Raw genomic sequence first — 17,520 nt, 5'->3', positions numbered from 1 at the left:
GTTGAGTAAGTCAGTGTTTATAACTAAGGAAGGAAGATCACTTGTAACACAGCCAACAAGAAAGCTACTTTATTTCCATTATGAGGCATGATGTAAATGCAGCATGACTGCTGAAAAAATGCTACTGTTTGTGCACAGGTCCTCATCCCTCTGACAGGTGCAGGCTTAATCTCACATGCCCTCTGCACTAAATACACATGAGTGTTGTGCAACTTCTGGCCACTAATGGCATAAATTGGAAGTTTACTGTCCCCTCACAGTGAGGAACCTGCTACTAACTCCTCTCCTTCAAGAGGAGAAATAAAGACCAGTTTTCAAAGTATGAGAATTGAGTTTATTTTATAACAGTTTTGGCCAGAAATCTGTTAACATCTACCCTAAAAAGAGATACATGGACAAGGTCACAGATTATACTTGATTTTGGAGATGTTCTGTTTATCTTGAGTTGGAAGACGTAGACCATATAGACTTGAAAGCTTTAGTGTCCGAAATAAAATGAGGTAGGCTAACTTCCTGTCATCCAAGCAACAAAAGAGAAAAAGCCTGAAGGTTGAAATAAAGGTGTTTGCTTTTTTTTCTTCCTACAAAACACAAGTGGGCAGTGCAATAAGACAGCTGTGTGTTAAAATTTTTTGTACATCTCTGCTTCAGACAGCCACAAACAAGGTACTTTATGTAAGTCTGACCCCACATGGCAGTTCATCCCATAACCAAGTCTCCTGTTCTCTAGTCACTGCTGGGCCTCAGAATTGTAGCAAATGATCTTATGTCAGCATCTAGGCCTCTGTGACAATCAGGTCTCTGGTGACTTGAAAAGCTGCAATGAGGGAACTCAGCTGAATCTTCTCATTGGTGCCAACAGAAAGTCTGTACCTAAAAGAAATCAAAAGGTAAGAATAGAGAGTATCAGACAGTACCACTTTGACAAGAGAACAAAAGACTGAAAATCTGAAGGAGGATAGGAGGCAATAAAAATTTATCCTCGACATCAATCTTATATGTGTCCCTTAACATTTTCTTCTCTGTCCTAAACACTTCCTCTTATTTCACTGGGAAGTTTGGTTAATTTATCTGGTTCTGTGGTGTAGTCATAAAGCAGGACTCTGCCGTTTGTCTTTTGACCTTTTAAGTGATTCAGCCATTAAAAGCAGAATCACAATATTCATAATATAGTGATAAGAAGTCACCTAATTTGTGTATCTGAAAGCCAATGAGGGCAAATTAAAGTTGGTCTATTTTGACAGTCTTATTTTGAACCCAAGGCTTTTGCCTACTTAAATGCCAGCCACCAGCTTCACTGGGGGCTAATAACTGTTCACTGAACCAGCCAAAGTAGAAAGTTGAGTTTACTTTTTCCTCTAATAAACTTGAGTGTGCCATGCCAAAACGCCTTAACAGCTGGTAGCAGACTGTTCCCCAGAGACCTAGAGGTCTGAACTGAAGCATGCCTCCCAAATGACAAAAGCATTTCCAGAACCAATGTGGACCAAGCCATTGAAGTCTTAAGTGAAATATGTAATTTGAGTTATACCTGTCCTTGTGTTTATTCATGTTCTTTAAGCATCTCACACCTTTCCCCAAGTTTCATTCATTAATCCCACCAAAAACTAGATTGTACTACTATATAGGAATGATTAAGACAAAAAATTAGAAACCAACCACAACGCAGAAAAAAGGAAGAAAATAATTAAAATTGGGAAATAAGTACTCACTCAATTTCTGCCATTTTGGTCAATAAATGTATTCGAACTGAAGATGGAAAGTCAACTGGGGGAAAAACAAAATCAAATGAATGAGGTCTGTCACTCCCTACTATTAAAAAAATACACCAACCCCCCACCCCAACAGGGCAAGTATGAGTTTAAAAATCAGATGGATAACACTTTGTTTGCAGCCTCAGATGACTAGATATCACACCTCTAAGGAAGTAAAAATTGGATAGGTTTTTGGTTTTTTTATCCATTAATTTTGTGAGTCTTTACAGTGTAGCCAAAAACAAACAAAAAAACACCCCCCAAAAAACAACCACACCCCAAACCAGATTCCAAAGTGATCCTAAGAACATGGAAGAATCTTCAACACTGCTCTTTTAGCAACTGGGTAGCCATGTAAGTTAATGTAAAAGTTGTCCCAATTTTAAAAATTATTGATTTCTAAGTCATTTTATGCTCAGCTTTCACAATCAAAGTGCAGAACTGGGCTTGAGCCAACCAACCATGTTCTTAAGCAGAAGTTCACAAACTAGCCAGAGGCCTATAAAGGCACCAGCAAAACCACATTCACGGACCCAACTGTCTGTGCGGTTGACTTGTGGAAGAAAGAGCTTCTCCAAAATGCTGCACAACAGATCACCTGGAAAACTTGAAAAATACTGATGCCCAGTTCTCCCTGAAAAAGCCAACTGAAGTGGTCTGGGAGGTGGTGCCTATGTGCTGCCAGGACTTGCAAACCAAGTCTCTGTATAAAAGATAATGACCTAATGTGGAACTTCAGATGGTTTAGTTAAGACTGCTTTCGCTTACATGAAGATAGATCTTCCCCCCTTTTGGGGGAAAATAATTTTAGAATATGAATTAAAATATACTACTTGTGGCTGTAAAATATGGACCCTTGAAGGAATTAGCCTTCAGGACTTATCACCCTCTCCCCAGCAGTTCTCAGGGTTCAGAGAATTTTTGGAATGAAGTGTTAAATAACAAGACAGAACTAAAAATGAATTAGGTTTATACTTCATTCCTGTTTCTTTACTTCAAAAATGAAACCTCAAGTTCCCTCTAACCACCCTTAACCACAAAGCACCTTCCCTGCAGTTTCTCAACTAGGGAATAATATAGGTTACCTCTGTGCACAAACAAGTGTATCTCTGTCAGGATATCATGTAATGCCAACCCCTTCAGAGTTTTCAACTCCATGATATCTGCAGAGAGGTTAAGGCAAAGGGAACAAGTTCTAGAACAAACCACACTACAGAGAATCTGAATCCTAACCCTGGTGAGTGACTTCAGAAGTAGGGTCTCTAACCTCAGCAGTTGTTTCTTTCAGTCTGAAACTGCACATGTAGAACCCCAATTCTTGTTTTCATCTTCAATAAGATCTTTCTAAAAGAGCTGTATCTCTAGTAGAGAACAGAATGAAATGCATTTCCCAGAAGGCTTTATATCAGTACACCTCGCTTATAATCTCTCAGCAAAACGAGTTACAGGGACTACAGGAAAAAGACTGCATCTCTTCCATCTGTGAGTAAAGTGCCCTCAAGTTGTTCCTAGGTCAGAACCCTTCAGGAATAATTCTGGGGCATTAAAGACAAGTATCCACTCCACCCACAGCCACTTTACTCCTACAGCAAGCTGACCACAGTCACACACATCTGTTTTGCCAGTAGGGTGTAGGGGCTAGCTGTAGCTCCTGGGGTTATGTTCATGCCTTGGGCACTTAAAGCACTGTTGGCAGGACACGGGGAAAGGATACTTCTGTAGGCTGTGGTGAAGTCTTGATTCAACATCCAGTCCAGAATGTTGGCAATGTCTGACTTGAGTGGGTGCCCTGTGCAGGTGTAGACAGTCTCCTCTGTCACTTTCCCAAAGGCCATGTTGGTGCTCTGTGCAAACGGAGAGAATCACAGTGGCAGTCACAGCACCTGTCAAGTTGCAGGCAGGTCAGGAGGAAACTGCTGAGGTGACAGTGCAGGCAGACAGCAGCATTACAAGGGTACAGAAGAGCTTGAACCCTCTCTATATATGCCGGAATGAGTTGGCCTCATCAGAAGATGCTGCTGTCTGTTGGCATGTTACAGCTGTCGAATCCTTCCCTATCTCTCCCTGGTTTCCAACAAATTATTCTTTCAGTTAATCAAAACACAGGGGTGGGGGGTCATGGACACATGTTGAGATCAAGGTCTTACCAGTTCTAGATTACGGGATTTACAGATTGGTTGTACTGTTCCTCACACATTTCTTGAACTATTCCAAAGCAATGACTTGGGATTAGCATTGTACCTGCAGAATATTCAGAGCCCGTCGCATATCTCCACTAGAAAGAGTCACAAGTGCTTTCATCCCATCTTCACTTATATCGATTCTAAAGGAAAACAAACAGAAGGGATTGAGAGGCCCAGAAGAGCCCAAGCATTCACCAAGGGAACAAGATGGCCTGGAATGACTAAGGTTTTGAAACAAAAAAAAAAAGGGAAGGACAGAGTTAACAGTACTCTCCTGCTCTACAGGATCTAGAATTCACTCTGGAATTCTGGGCTGATGGCTTCACATAAGTAGTCACAGCCCACTCAAAGTCCAGAAAGACCCTTATTTAGGACCAAGCATTGCTGTGTTGAGCAAATGGCTCTGAGTTATGTTTTTTGGAGAGGAAAGGGCACTGGTGAGATGTGTGAGCAGAGTCAAAGCACCGCCTTTCAAACAAGCAGCAGTTCAGGCTAGTTACTTGCTCAGCATCTGATTACACTGAATGTAATCCCAGTACCTTTCCTTCCAGTCAAAAAAAAAAAAAAAAGGCTAGACACATCTTAGCAGAAGGGACTTGGCAGCATGCAGTTTCCAATGACAAAAGAAGGGGAGGAAACAGACAGCTTTCAGGGGAGATAGATGGAAGGAGAAGACTCAAATGACTTTTACGAAGAATGTTCATAACATACCAGAGAAAATGACAACAGCTAACAAACCCTGACGCTAGGCATCCTACTCAAGTTGTTTACAAACAGCACCTTTAAATGTAAACCACCCAGTCATCTCAGAGTTCTACTTACACCACACTCAGTTCCCAAGACCCCTACCTTTCCTGCTTTTCAATACACTTACTTCTCTTCTTCTACAACATGTTCCAGGCGTGGAACCATGAGTTCAGGAGTCAGGGGACCGAATCGGAACCGTGTACAGCGAGACTGCAAGGCGGGGATGATCTTTGATAGATAGTTACAGATGAGGCAAAATCTGGTGTTTTCAGTAAATTTCTCAATCACTGGCAGGAGAAAAGAAAACCACCTCATCTCCATTCTGATTCATCCAAGGACCAAGAAATCCTGAACTTTTCTGTGGCCATGTGAATGGTACAGGTAACAAGAATATAACAAGAATTTAAGAATGCAAACAAGTGGGATGCTACTCTAACTAGAGAAGGTGTCACTGGGGTGGTCAGGACTAGGAATCATCCACTCTCTTTCAAAAGCCCACCAACATGTCACCTCCACGGGACTTTATGAACTGCTTCTTTAAGATTCACCACGATTCCTGTGTGCCATCCCACTCCATTGAAATATGAAATACAGTATTCCTGTCATTTTTTTAAAGATTTTATTTAGAGAGGGGAAGAGAGAAAGAAAGAACGGCAGAGAAACATGAATGTGTGCTTGCCTTGCATGCATGCCCCCTACCGAGGACCTGGCCCACAACCCTGGTATATGCCCTGACTGGGAATCGAACTGCCAACCAACCCTTTGGTTTATAGGCCAGCACTCAATCCACTGAGCCACACCAGCCAGGGCTATTCCTGTCCTTTAGATAAAATGTATTTGGCAGGATGATCTTCCACCTTCTACCAGGTGGGGAGAGGTGTGGCTTTTTGCAGACTTCCAGTGGACCTTGTCTCAAAGCCTTAGAGCATGAAAGAGAGTAACAACCCAAATTCAGAGATGCTTACGATGCCAGTTTGATTCTGTAGGTACCCAATGTTTCTGCACAGGGATCTGCCTGGACTGACAGTTGCTCTGCAGAACAAGATGCTAAAGAAAGACTGCCAAAGCCAGGACCAGAAGATAATTCTGTCCTCCTCCCCCTGATTTCAAACATTGGCCACAAGCCACTCCTTTTCCCCAGAATTCCTAAAGATCATCCTTTTCTTTCAGCTGATTACCTCAGAATCTTGATGAGATTATGAATGTCCTTTCAAAGAAATTAACTGCCCCAGGCCTCTTAAAACAGACAAACCACGGAATATTCTCCTGCCAAATTATGTACTGAGTATGAATAAGTTTCTGGAATTTTCATGGCTATTTTGTATCTAAGGGTACCAACAGCAGAGCATCTATCCAGCAGTTTAGGAGTGAAAGGCTTTCCATAATCTTCATCAAATGATACAAAATTCCCAACCCTGAAATTGAAGCCAGCTGAAGAGAATGAAACACCGGAAGGGCTTCTGTCTGTCTTTAAGCTGCTGAAAGGGGAAAACCCCCCAAATGGAGACATTTTGCCTAGATCATCAGGTGGGATACATGGAAAAAGGTATACAGAGATTTCTGAGCCAGAAATGAATGAAAATGAAAAATCCACGCATATGTCCAAAATTCCTAATTCTCCTGGCGTGCTCATCAGCCAGCTCACTCTTACCATTAATACTCTGCATTTAACAGCTCTTCTTACCTCTCCTCAAGGCATTCTGGGCATCTTGAGTCATGGCATCAGCTTCATCCAGTATCACTAATTTAAAGCCTTTCCTAGGAAAACAAACAAGTACTGTTTTAAGATTTCTTCATCCCTTCAACTTCCAGGCCCAAACCTACAGCTTCACATTTGTGCCATCAGGCCCTGTTTCAGAGTCCATTTCTCCTAGAACTCTGACCAAAGCAGATGTTTGTGGTCACAACAGAGGAAATGCCATCGGTCCTTCAACTCTTAAAGGGGACTGAAGTCTGATTCCTGTATTTTTGTTAGTCTTCTGGCACCTTCATATTTCTTCCACACAGTACTGTATTTCTCTAGTGCTGTTTTTTCTCCACCACCTTCACTTATGCCTTTTTATCTCTTTTTTTTTTATCACTATCCTAGTTATCCATCCTGATCTCAATTCATTTTTGTTTCAATTGAAACTATCTCTTAGGATGTAATCAGTCCTCAGCTAACTAATGAAGTTAATGCTTCCCCAAAGACCTTGTTGATATAGACTTTGATCATTTTATTTCAGTATTTGCATTTTTTTTTTTTACCACCATCCCTGCACTTTATCTCTTTTTCACGGCTGCTTTTGACAGTCATTTTTCTTCCCCTTTACAAACTGGCATAGGGGAGAATTAAAAAAAGCCCTATGATCTCAATGATTAAAACCTCTAGGGAGAGGAATTATGCAAATATTTCTTACTTAAATATTGTCCTTGTGCTAGCAAAACTCAGGATTGGTCCCCGAACGATATCTATTCCTCGGTCGTCTGAAGCATTCAGCTAAATGAGGACGAGAGAAGCCAGAATAAATAAAAAACGTGTTGGTGTACATGTTTGTGAATTAATGTATCTTTTTATCAATCTAGTTCAGCAAGATAGGTCTCCAAGTCTAATTAGACACCTAAGAGATAATCGCTATTAAAAAAGCAAGATCACATTTGTGTTTAAAACTCGTAACTCACTAGATCATTACATTCTGAAAGGCAAAACACTGGTATTCCTCTCCTCTTTTGAGGACAATCACTGACATACTCGGGAGGAATAATTAAATTAATTGGCCTGATCTCAGTGAACGGCACCTCTAACATGAGCAGAATGATGCCAAGTTTAGCCACCACAACATAGAGCAACCCAGAAGTTACCAAGTTTTTAATACATTGAGGTAAGAACATGTATATCAGCAAGGTTCTAAGATCTGAAACAAAAAAATTTTTTCTTGCAATCAACAATACTTAGAATGTTGTAATCTAAGTGTATTAGTCGAGTCCTAGCAGTAAACAGATGGCATACTCAAATTCAGTACTCTGAAGAGAGTTAGGTAAAGAAGTATTTTCTAAGGTGCTAGTGGGATATGGGGAAGCCACAAGGGCGGTGCAATAACTGTAATACCTCAGGGACTACTGGGGCCCGTTACCAGCCCCAAGTCTTAAGGGGTTCATGGGGGAATGGCACTGCCACCTGGAGAAGGCAATGTGATGTGCCCTGTAGATGGGGATGTTGTCAGCCATGGTGGCTCCCAGGGCAGGACCAGGCATCATTCTCCTCCCTTACCCCCCCTCCTGCCAAGGCCCCTATTGAGAAAGCTGACCAGGGGCCAGAGGGCAAGAGAGGTTGCTATAAAGCTCAGCCTTCCAGGACAAGAATCAGTTGCAGCAATGTGGAGATGCCATCTGGAGGGGCACATGGGAGACATCCAGCAACTGAGTGACCACTCACTGTGTGACCACTGAGTGTTGGGTACAAGTTGGCAACAGCAAAGAAAAACACCTAGCCCTACAGCTAGCTAATGCCAATCCAGACCGAAGTCAATTACAGGAAAAAGGTGAATTGAAATATCTCATTTTACATCCGCTTCTTTCCCAACCACCAGCAGGACAGCTTAATTGTAAAGTAAAACAAAACTAGGAGAACTAAAAGAGACTGCAGGCCTTTGTCAAGTAAGAATAATCCTCCTAATTACCTCCAAGACCATAGAGCCGAATTCTTTGTCTTTGTACAGCTGTTTTGCACAGGCTAGAATGGTGGATGTCTTTCCTGTCCCCGGAGGGCCATAGAGAAGTAGGTGTGGCAGTCGGTCTTCACTGATAAATTTTTGAACTGAAGGTTAGGAAAAGAGAGACACCGTCAGTTTCTGAGAGTTGCCTCATTCACCGTGGGCCCTGGAGTTGGGCTGAAGGCACTACAACTTTATGTTTAAATCAGAGGCAGATGCAGGAATAAAAAACCTGAAGGACCCAACTCTTACAGCAACATTCCATAAAGCTCAATCAGAGTCTTCAAAGTTATTACTCAGCAAAGACAGCATCACCAAGAGATTTATACAGGTCCTTCAATAAGGATAACAGCAACTGGCACAAGGATGCTTACTGGTACTCAAAATGTCTTGATGAGAAATGAGATCATTCAGTGTCTGTGGCCGGTATTTTTCAACCCTGAAATAGAATTTAGCATGGATTACACCACATATAAATACAAGAACATTTTGTTACATGCAGAAGAATCCTTTCATACCCTAACTAAAGGAGGAAGAGAAACAAAACCCTTTGCCTTTGAATAAAGACTAGTGTTCTCAACCAGGGGCAATTTTTTCCTCCAGGGAACATCTGGCCATATCTGGAGACATTTTCAGTTGTCACAGCTGGGTGGAGGTTGCTACTGGCATCTAGTGGATAGGCACCAGGGATGTTGCTAAAGATCCTTCAGTGCACAGGACAGCCCCTTTACCCCTCCCCCGCAACTAAGTATCTGGCCCAAAATGTCAATAATGCTGAGGTTGGTAAACTCTAATTGCACTTTTCCAGCTGTCTGCCTATAATCTCAACCAGGATGGGCACCTATTATTTCAAAGTGAATTCAAAGTCAAACTCATATCCAAGTATACAGAAACAGATGCGTGGTGGTATATCCATACAATGGAATATTATTCAGCCATGAGAAGGAGTGATAACCACTATAATATGGATGAATCTTGAACACATGGTAAGTGAAAAGAAGCCAGTCACAAAGGGCCACATACTGACTTGTCTTCTTACGAAATACGCAGAAAAGGCAAATTTGGAGACAGCAAATTAGTGGTTGTCAGGGGCTAAGAGAGAGGGGATAGGAAGTGACTGCCTGTGGGTATGTGGTTTCCATTTCGAATGATGAAAACTTTTGGAATTATATAGTGGGATGGCTGCACAATGAACCCGCTTCGTGGGCTGAACTGTACATTTTAGGATGCTTACAACTACAAACTGATTGTTACATGTTTTTACAATAAAAACAAATTATTATTAGACAAGAACTGGGGAGTTTTTGGAAATCCAAGCTAAATCCCACCAGTCTTTAAAACATCATTAGGACATGGTGTAGAAGTAAATGTTTAAAAGTACAAGCTCCAAATTCCAAAGACTTTAGTTCAAATCCAAACCTATTTTCTGGATCTTATTATATAAGTTATTTAAGCTATTAGCTGCATTACTCCAATTGTAAAGTTGGGATAATAATACCTGTTTCCTAAGCTCTTTGTAAAGATCAAACATCTAATAATAGGATGCCTGCTAATCTAAGAGAAGGCTATTTAAATAAAAGTTAACCAGGGAGTGTTATTATCATTAGTTTAGTTTAGAATTTGACCAATAATCGCATTGAAGATTTTGGCAAGAGCGAAGAGGACATTTTGGCACAGGAGCAAGTGCAATGTCAGAAGCCCTGTGCTGTCACCCAGATGCGAAGACATCTTCCCCTAAGGTAAAAAGAACGGGGGCGGGTGAAAGGGAAGATCTGGCAAAAGTCATAAGAACGGAGGAGGATGGAACTGAGGAGTTGGAGGGTTGTGGAGCCCAACCTCTATGGCTCCGCTCGGGCCGCCCGTCAGGGGCCCCGCTGCTTGCCCACCCGGCCAACCCCCCTTCCCCGTGGCAGCCGACGCTGCAGCTGGGCCTTCTCCTACCAGGGCAGGTTCCTGATCTTGGACGCCGAGGGCTGCTGCTGCCTGTGCGCTGAGGTTTCCATGGCGGGGTGATGAACGAGTCTGGATCCGTAGTGTGGTCAAGTCTCCCTGGAATCTGCACAGCTCAAACCCTGGGACCCTCGCACTTAGAGTTCGCGCGCAAAAGCGCCTCTCGCGAGACTTAGCCGCTGCTTCCGACTTCCTCTTTAGGGTTCGCCCCTTTTTGTTGCTAAGGCGCCGGTTGCCTGGTTACCGTGAAGCGCAGGCCGTCAGCTTCCCTTACGCTCACTTCTACCCGGTGTTGAGTCTTCTGAGCCCCGTGACGGGGGCAGCAGGAGAAGCAAGGCCACCCCTGCAACCGCTAGTCATCACTACAAATTAAAGTCTCACGGCCAAAGCCAATCCCAGGTATAGCCAAAGTTCAAATGCTTGCTGTTCAAAGGAGCAGAAAGCCGCCAGCGCTAAAAAATCCGGAGGAAAAAATCTCCAAATGCCACGCCAGTTCTTGAATATAGATGCCATATGAAAAAAGGCTCGAAAACCTCTTGGCCCCAAAACTGTGAGGTGAGTACTCCGAATTCAAAAGCAACTCCATACAAGCACAATTTCATACTGTCCCAAGTTCATGTCCCTACCCCCAAAATCTAGAGAACCAACCTCCAGAAACAAATCCAGAGTGAAAACAATTAATTAATTAGTTAAACAGACTTCCAATTAGGTTAATATGTGTAATTGGAAAGGGTCAGTTAATAGGCATAGAGAATTGGGTCCCTGTACGATTTGAAGATAAAAGGGGAGTTGCTATCAAAATTTTAGGGTATTTTTTTCTTAGGTGAGGGTATTATAAACCACCTTTATTTTCCTCTATTTTGCTGGTCTGTATTTCCCAGCAATGAATGTTTATTGCACCCTTAATAAAGTTTGTTATTTACATGTTGAGAAAAACAATGTTGGGAAATGACACTGGTCTGGGGTCATGGTGTTCTGATTCAAAAGTAGCTGCTCCTTGCATCTCATTACATCACTGTCACCTGCTTTAGGAACAGAGTAGACGGACAGTAGGCAACCCCTAGGCCCCGCCTGGGGATTCAGTAGAAGGGGATCAGGCGTGGCTTGTGGTATGACTATGCTCCTGCTCTCTGCTTCCTCCCAGGCCAACTCTAATAATACAGTTGTTCAGCTCATTAGCCTGCCACTTTCCCCACTTAGCTTAGGGCAGGTTGCTTCCTCTCCTCCTCCCACAATACCCACCCTGAAATGATTGTGAGGATTAAATGAAATAACACATGTAAAGCATCCCACACATTGCTGCCTTCTCTCTCTCTCCCTTCTAACACCCTCTCCACTCACCCTGTTCTTGTTTCAGATGTTTCCTCTCAAACAAAACCTAAAGAATTGGCAGGTGTGACGGTGCCTGTGAGGGTTAATTTTTTGTGTGATTTTGGGGGTGTGTCTCTGAGGGTGTTTCTGGAAGAGATGGGCACTTGAATTGGTAGACTAAGCAAAGATCTAAGACGGAGGAAGGGTGCACTTGCTCTTTTTTTTGAGCTGGGACATCCATCTTCTGCCCTGGGGCACCTGTGCTCTTGATTCTCAGGCTTTTGGAATCAGGCTAAATGACACCCTCCCCCTTTCCTTGTCTTCAGCTCCCAGATGGCAGATCGTGGGATGTCTTGGCCTCCATAACCAAGTGAGCCAATTCCTATAATGTATAGTATAAATATTTATATAAATATGAATATGTAAAATATGTAGTATTTATAATGATTATTAACATATAATGTTATGTAGTAATAATATATATGTATTGTATAACATAGAATATAGAAATATATTTTTAAATCTACACATATATTTTTTCTGTTGGTTCTATTTCTGTGGAGAACCCCGGCTAAAATGCCATAACCTGGGCTTATTCAGCACCCATCGTAAGAGCCATCTTGCTAAGGGGCCTTTGAATCAGAAACACGATGCCATCGTTTCCTTGAGCTGGAAGATTCAAACACGCCTGGATCAAGTTCTCATAAAACTCTGTGTGCACCTGCTGTTTGATTTTCTAGGAATGTAGCATTCTTCTGTGTGATATATTATGTATTTAAAAGGTCATTGTGTGCCTCTACAGTGGACTATAAGATGGTTGAAAGGCTAGGCTTTCGCTTATTCACCGCTGTGCCCCTGGTTCCTGGAACACTGCCTGGCTCAAACGGAACACTTCATTGTAAAATGAGTGAATGAATGAATGAGTGATAATGGCTATTATTTATTAGGCAGTTATTAATTGAGACACTGTTCTAAGGGCTTTATGTTTATCATACTCGCTTGATGGTTGTGATAATCCCAAACTAATATCACTGGCCCCATTTCGTGCATGTGAAGTAACTTGCCCGTTTTCCGACCAGTTGTCAGGAGCAGAACTGGGTCTTAATCAAGGTAGGGCAATTCTGTAGCCTAAGCTCTTAGCAGCTGTTGCACTAGTGTGGTCCTCGGACCAGCAGCAGCAGGACCGAGCGCACCGTCCCCTGGGAACTTGTTAGAAATCTTCATTATTTTTCCCTTCACCCCAAACCTGAGACTCTGGGGATGGGCCCAGCCATCTGTGTTGTAACAAGCCCCCCAGGGGGTTGTGATGTGATCAAATTTGAGACTCACTGCACCACACTCTACTGCTCCCCAGTCCTTGAGTTCTCCGTGACTTCACTTTCTAAGAAAAAGAACGGGTGCTCACATGCATATTCTGGGAAAACAAAGGTGTCCTATTAAATGTGGTTTATGTGTATGCGTGCTTTTGTTACTGCTTTTGCAGTTACTTGAAGGTAGTCCTTAGATCAAGTTATTTAGTTTAGTTTTTTTTTTTTTTTTTACCTCTGTGTTAGCACTTGTAAAAAGGGGTGGTGGTTGATGGGTGGATTAGAGAGAGGGATGACATTAAAAGTACCTGAGGATTTTTAAAAATTCCAATGCCAGAAATCCAGCCAGACCGATTAAATTGGGCCTCTGGGGCGTTGGACCCAACATGGGCATTTGAAGAAGCTTCCCAGGTGATTCTAATATTCAGCCAAAGTTGTTGCATTATAGACTAAATGGATCACAGCAACCCTAGTTCCTTGATTGGCTTATAGGGTGAGCATGTGACCCAGTTCTGTCCAATGAGATGTAAGAGAAAATGTGGAGTAGGGGGCGGCTCTAGGAAACTTTTCTCATTACTTTGCTGATCCTCACAGTAAGTGGTTTTTAACTTCTCTCCCAGTGTCAAAATTCTGTCACTTGAAAGAGGAGAGAGATGAAGACCAGGTTTATAAACTCACAAGTCTGTAAGTATCCTGGAAGTTAAGATATCAATTAGGAAGAGGGTTGGGGGAAACTATGCCCATGCCTCATAGGGCAAAATGTAAGCAGAAAAGGAATACAGTAAGGAGATACTGAGTAGCTCACAATCAGCAGGCCTGCTGGAGAACCCCATTGGGAAATTGGTACAAAGATGGGTCATGGAACTAAAACATGGTCAAAATCTCTCCCCAGAACCAAGCCAGTGGGGAAACCGTTGCTGCTGCTGATCTTTAGAACCTCCTGGCCCTACAGTCCCTAGAATCTGGACAGTGCTTTCCCCATTTCTATTGGCAGAAAGAATTCACCAGTTCTCTCTTGTACTGGATCCTTCCTAAAACTAGTGCCCCATTTAAAAGCCTGGGAGACATGTCAAATTGGCCAGGCCTGGGTCGTGTGCTAGTGAGGGCCTCGTATACAGCTTGGATGATGGGAAAGACAACCTGCCTCCCTCCCACCGAGCCTCATAAACTGGGAACAATTGCTGGACATAGGAGAGGGTTCAGATGCTGGCCACCAAAGGATCACGAATGTCCACTGCATCAGTATTCAGCCATTCAGGACAGCAGACAAAGGTTGCCAGATCTTATTGTTTTTCAAGAGAAACCAGAAATTCGGATTTTTATGTGAAATTCCTGTATTTAAATGTATTTAAACTAATTTAAATACTGCTGGCCAAACAAAAATACTGTAGGATCACTTTGTGACTTTTGATTTCTCAAGGACAGATGATCAGGCAAAAAGATACAGTAATTCCTTCTTGCTGTCTGCTCTGATTTTAGAACTTCTGGAGGATTGGGGCAAATCAAGCTGGTACCTCTGTGCAGATTGTGACACTGACGAGCACAGGCACAAATGTTCTTATATAATCAGGGCCAGACTTGGAAACACTTTAATAAAACATCAGCTCCTGGAGATGGCAGGATCAGAGGTTACAAACAAAATTGCCAATGGAAGGCGTTTGCTCTTGAAATTGAATAAGGGAGAGGGAGCCCTGGATTTTATTACTCTCAGCTTTGGAACAAACTTGGCTTTGGACACAGCATTTACTGCCTTCGTTTATTTTTAAGACTTGTTTTTATGAGAGAATGGGATGCGAGGCTATCTTTGGAAGATGCTGGCAGAAGAAAATCAAACTGGGTCTTTCTCCTGAACCTGTTTATACTGGTGAAATCATGTTTAAACGAAGAGCAAGTGCGTGAAGGAGGAAAAAAGAAATCTTGAAGAGCAATTTGAAGAGTGTGTATAAGGGGAAGGTCCATCTTCTTTGGTAAGCATGACAAAATCATCAAATGATAAGGAATTTAATTCCTCATATCTTTTAGGACACTTGCTTCCTTTCTTGTCAGAAGCCCCAAAATGCTCCACATCAGGGCTTAGGGAAATCCATTCTTCAGCCCCCTACCATTTGTTGATTGAATAACTGATCAATTGTTATTTGTTGATTCACGAATCTGATTCTCTTTAAGTTTGGGATTTAAAAAGGTAACTCATGAATTTGCTTTGTGATACTCGGGCTTAAAAAAAGAAAAAATCACATTACTTAATATTTCTAGAATAATTATATTTGACTCAGGTCCTCCAATGTTCTTTTCTCAAGCCGAGGTGGTTTGGAAATTCAGTCTATGGGGAGCTGGGAGTTGGGTTCCTTCCCTTCCCTGAGGTCATTCAAGAAGCCCAAGACACTATGGGGAAATAGGACAGAAAGTTGGGAGAAGGGCTTTTAGTCTGCAGTTCTTCCTGTAGTTTGTTGGAGTAGATGCTCTTTGTGGGGACTGAAAAGGTCCGTGGAGGCTGGCAGCTCTGCTGATAATAGTGTCCTTTCCTTCAGTGTCTGTCCCAGCCACTTTGAAGTTGTGTCATTTGCTCCCAGTGGCACAGGATTTGGAGTTTAGACTTTCCTTTTCTGAAGTCCTACCTACTCCTTCCTCCTCCAAGTGGAGTCCCAAGACCAATAGTATCGACACTACTGGGAGCTTGTTAGAAATGCGGAGTCTCTGGCCCTGGCCAGGTGGCCCAGTTGATTGCAGCATCATCCCCTAAGCAGAAAAGGTGGTGGGTTCAATTCCGGTCAGGGCACATACCCAGACTGTGGGTTCAATCTCCTGTTGGGGTGCAAATCGGAGGCAACAGATCTATGTATCTTTCTCTCTGCTGCCGCCCTCTCTCTCCCCCTTCATCGTTGAAAAACATGCCCTGACCTGTATGGCTCATGTGGACATCATTCCGCAAAGCGAAAGGTCACAGTGTGATTCCTGGTCAGGGCACAAGCCCGGATTGCGGGTTTGGTCCCTGGTCGGTCGGGATGTACAAGAGACCACTGATCGATGTTTCCCTTTCACAGCAATGTTTCTCTCCCTCTCTTTCTCTCTCCCTTTCCCTCTCTCTAAAAATAAATAAATAAAATCTTTTAAAAAATGTATTTCTGGGTAAGGATATTAAAAACCAAAGAGCAACACGAAAGAAAGAGAGAGAGAAAGAAAGAAAGAAAAAAAGAAAAGAAATGGAATGAAATGCAGGGTCTCTGGACTCATTCCAGACCTTCTGAATCAAAATGTCATTTTCAGGTCTCCAGGCCATTTGTGTCCACATTTCAGTTGGTGAGCCCTAGATACCACAGGAGGTATCTCTTATCTCACCATCATGCTTCTTGCTGCTGCTCTGCATTCCTTGTGTGGAATTCTTCAGGGAGCTGGGCCACTCCTCTCTCACACAACAGTCCCACATCCTATCCTCTAAGGGCCTAGCATTTCGATAAATATCAAAGTTCCTAGGCATCTAAGCTCCCCTGAGCTAGGCAAATCCAACACCCCAGGACTCTGTGAGGCTTAATTGCTTGGGGGGAAAAGTGCCCTGTAGTCTCTGTGATGAGTCTAGAGTAGAAAGTAAGTACAGTTAATTTCTCAATCACATTATTCTATCACACTAATAATATGCCTTCCAGGCTGGTAAAAAATAAAAACTATTTCTTCTTCTGGAATCTTTCCTGATTCTCCCTGCTTTGAGTCTAGCATACTCGCCCTGGGTTGGGCTCTCTGGAGTCATCACGATTAAAAAAGAGAAAAGGGTGTTTAATAGGGAGGTGATGGAAGTGTGGTTGCATTACTCTGGCTCCGTTTGATGTAGGATGTAGGTCCAGCCTTGGACCACACTGCCTTTGGGTTTGTGAGACCGAAATGCAGAGGCAAAAGAGTGGCTGGGCATGTGCCTGTTGTCCGACCTGCATTCAGAACAAGAGGACTGCTCACCTCCCCTTTCTCCTCGTGGTAAGGACCCCGGGAGATGCAATGAAGTGAGAAGTAGATCTTAATATTGGTAAAAGACTGTAGATCCCGTTCAAGGACAAATAGTAATAAGAAGATGCAAATTACTGTCATTATTTATGTTTCACAGCAGAGTTACACAACACTATGTTACCCAGTAGATGCTACCCAGAGAAGTGCCATTTACAGACACTTCATCCTGTTCTCCAGTCCCCCCAGACTCACTCGTTCAAAGGACTTGGCCCAGGTTCAATGGCGATGTGATTTAAACGATGTATATTTTGAATAAATGCAATGCTGGAAAGTATAGCCAGAGTGTACTGAAAAATGAGAAGCCATGGTTGTTTCAAGTCAACACAGAGGAGAATTTTTCAACTTGAAGATATTTTACATGTTTCAGAGATGTAAATGGTCAAAGTATATCTTAAAAAATTATTTCAACTTTTGAGAAAGTGTATTCATTTTAAAAGGGAAACACCTTAAAATCAAATCTTGTTCCAAATGGGCAGATATGCTAGACATTAAAACATCTGACATGTTCATTAATATGAAGATGGGACGATTGTGCCTTGAAAAAGTCTTGACATTTAAAGGTCATTAAATATACAGATTTTTT

General features: G+C 42.5%; 1 protein-coding gene and 1 long non-coding RNA gene across 2 annotated transcripts; one reads left to right on the top strand and one right to left on the bottom strand.

The window, feature by feature from the left end:
* Positions 1–408: 408 nt before the first annotated feature.
* Positions 409–10,479, bottom strand: RFC5 (replication factor C subunit 5). The gene is made up of 11 exons (XM_037156137.2): positions 10,318–10,479; positions 8,751–8,815; positions 8,344–8,480; positions 7,084–7,163; positions 6,369–6,442; positions 4,812–4,971; positions 3,996–4,077; positions 3,469–3,598; positions 2,840–2,917; positions 1,713–1,767; positions 409–873 (listed from the first exon to the last, which is right to left on the bottom strand). The coding sequence occupies exons 1-11, from the start codon at positions 10,377–10,379 to the stop codon at positions 777–779; spliced, it is 1,020 nt and encodes a 339-aa protein (XP_037012032.1). The 5' UTR covers positions 10,380–10,479; the 3' UTR covers positions 409–776.
* On the top strand, positions 10,469–14,893 carry LOC119057402 (uncharacterized). Its single transcript, XR_005084075.2, has 4 exons — positions 10,469–10,881; positions 11,964–12,007; positions 13,565–13,628; positions 14,712–14,893. It is a non-coding gene; the product is annotated as an uncharacterized LOC119057402 (long non-coding RNA).
* Positions 14,894–17,520: the final 2,627 nt, after the last annotated feature.

Source organism: Artibeus jamaicensis, unplaced genomic scaffold (genome assembly GCF_021234435.1).
Source record: "Artibeus jamaicensis isolate MK-2021 breed Jamaican fruit bat unplaced genomic scaffold, CSHL_Jam_final contig_525, whole genome shotgun sequence".
NCBI classification, from domain to species: domain Eukaryota; kingdom Metazoa; phylum Chordata; class Mammalia; order Chiroptera; family Phyllostomidae; genus Artibeus; species Artibeus jamaicensis.
This window is presented reverse-complemented; position numbering and strand designations above follow the sequence as displayed.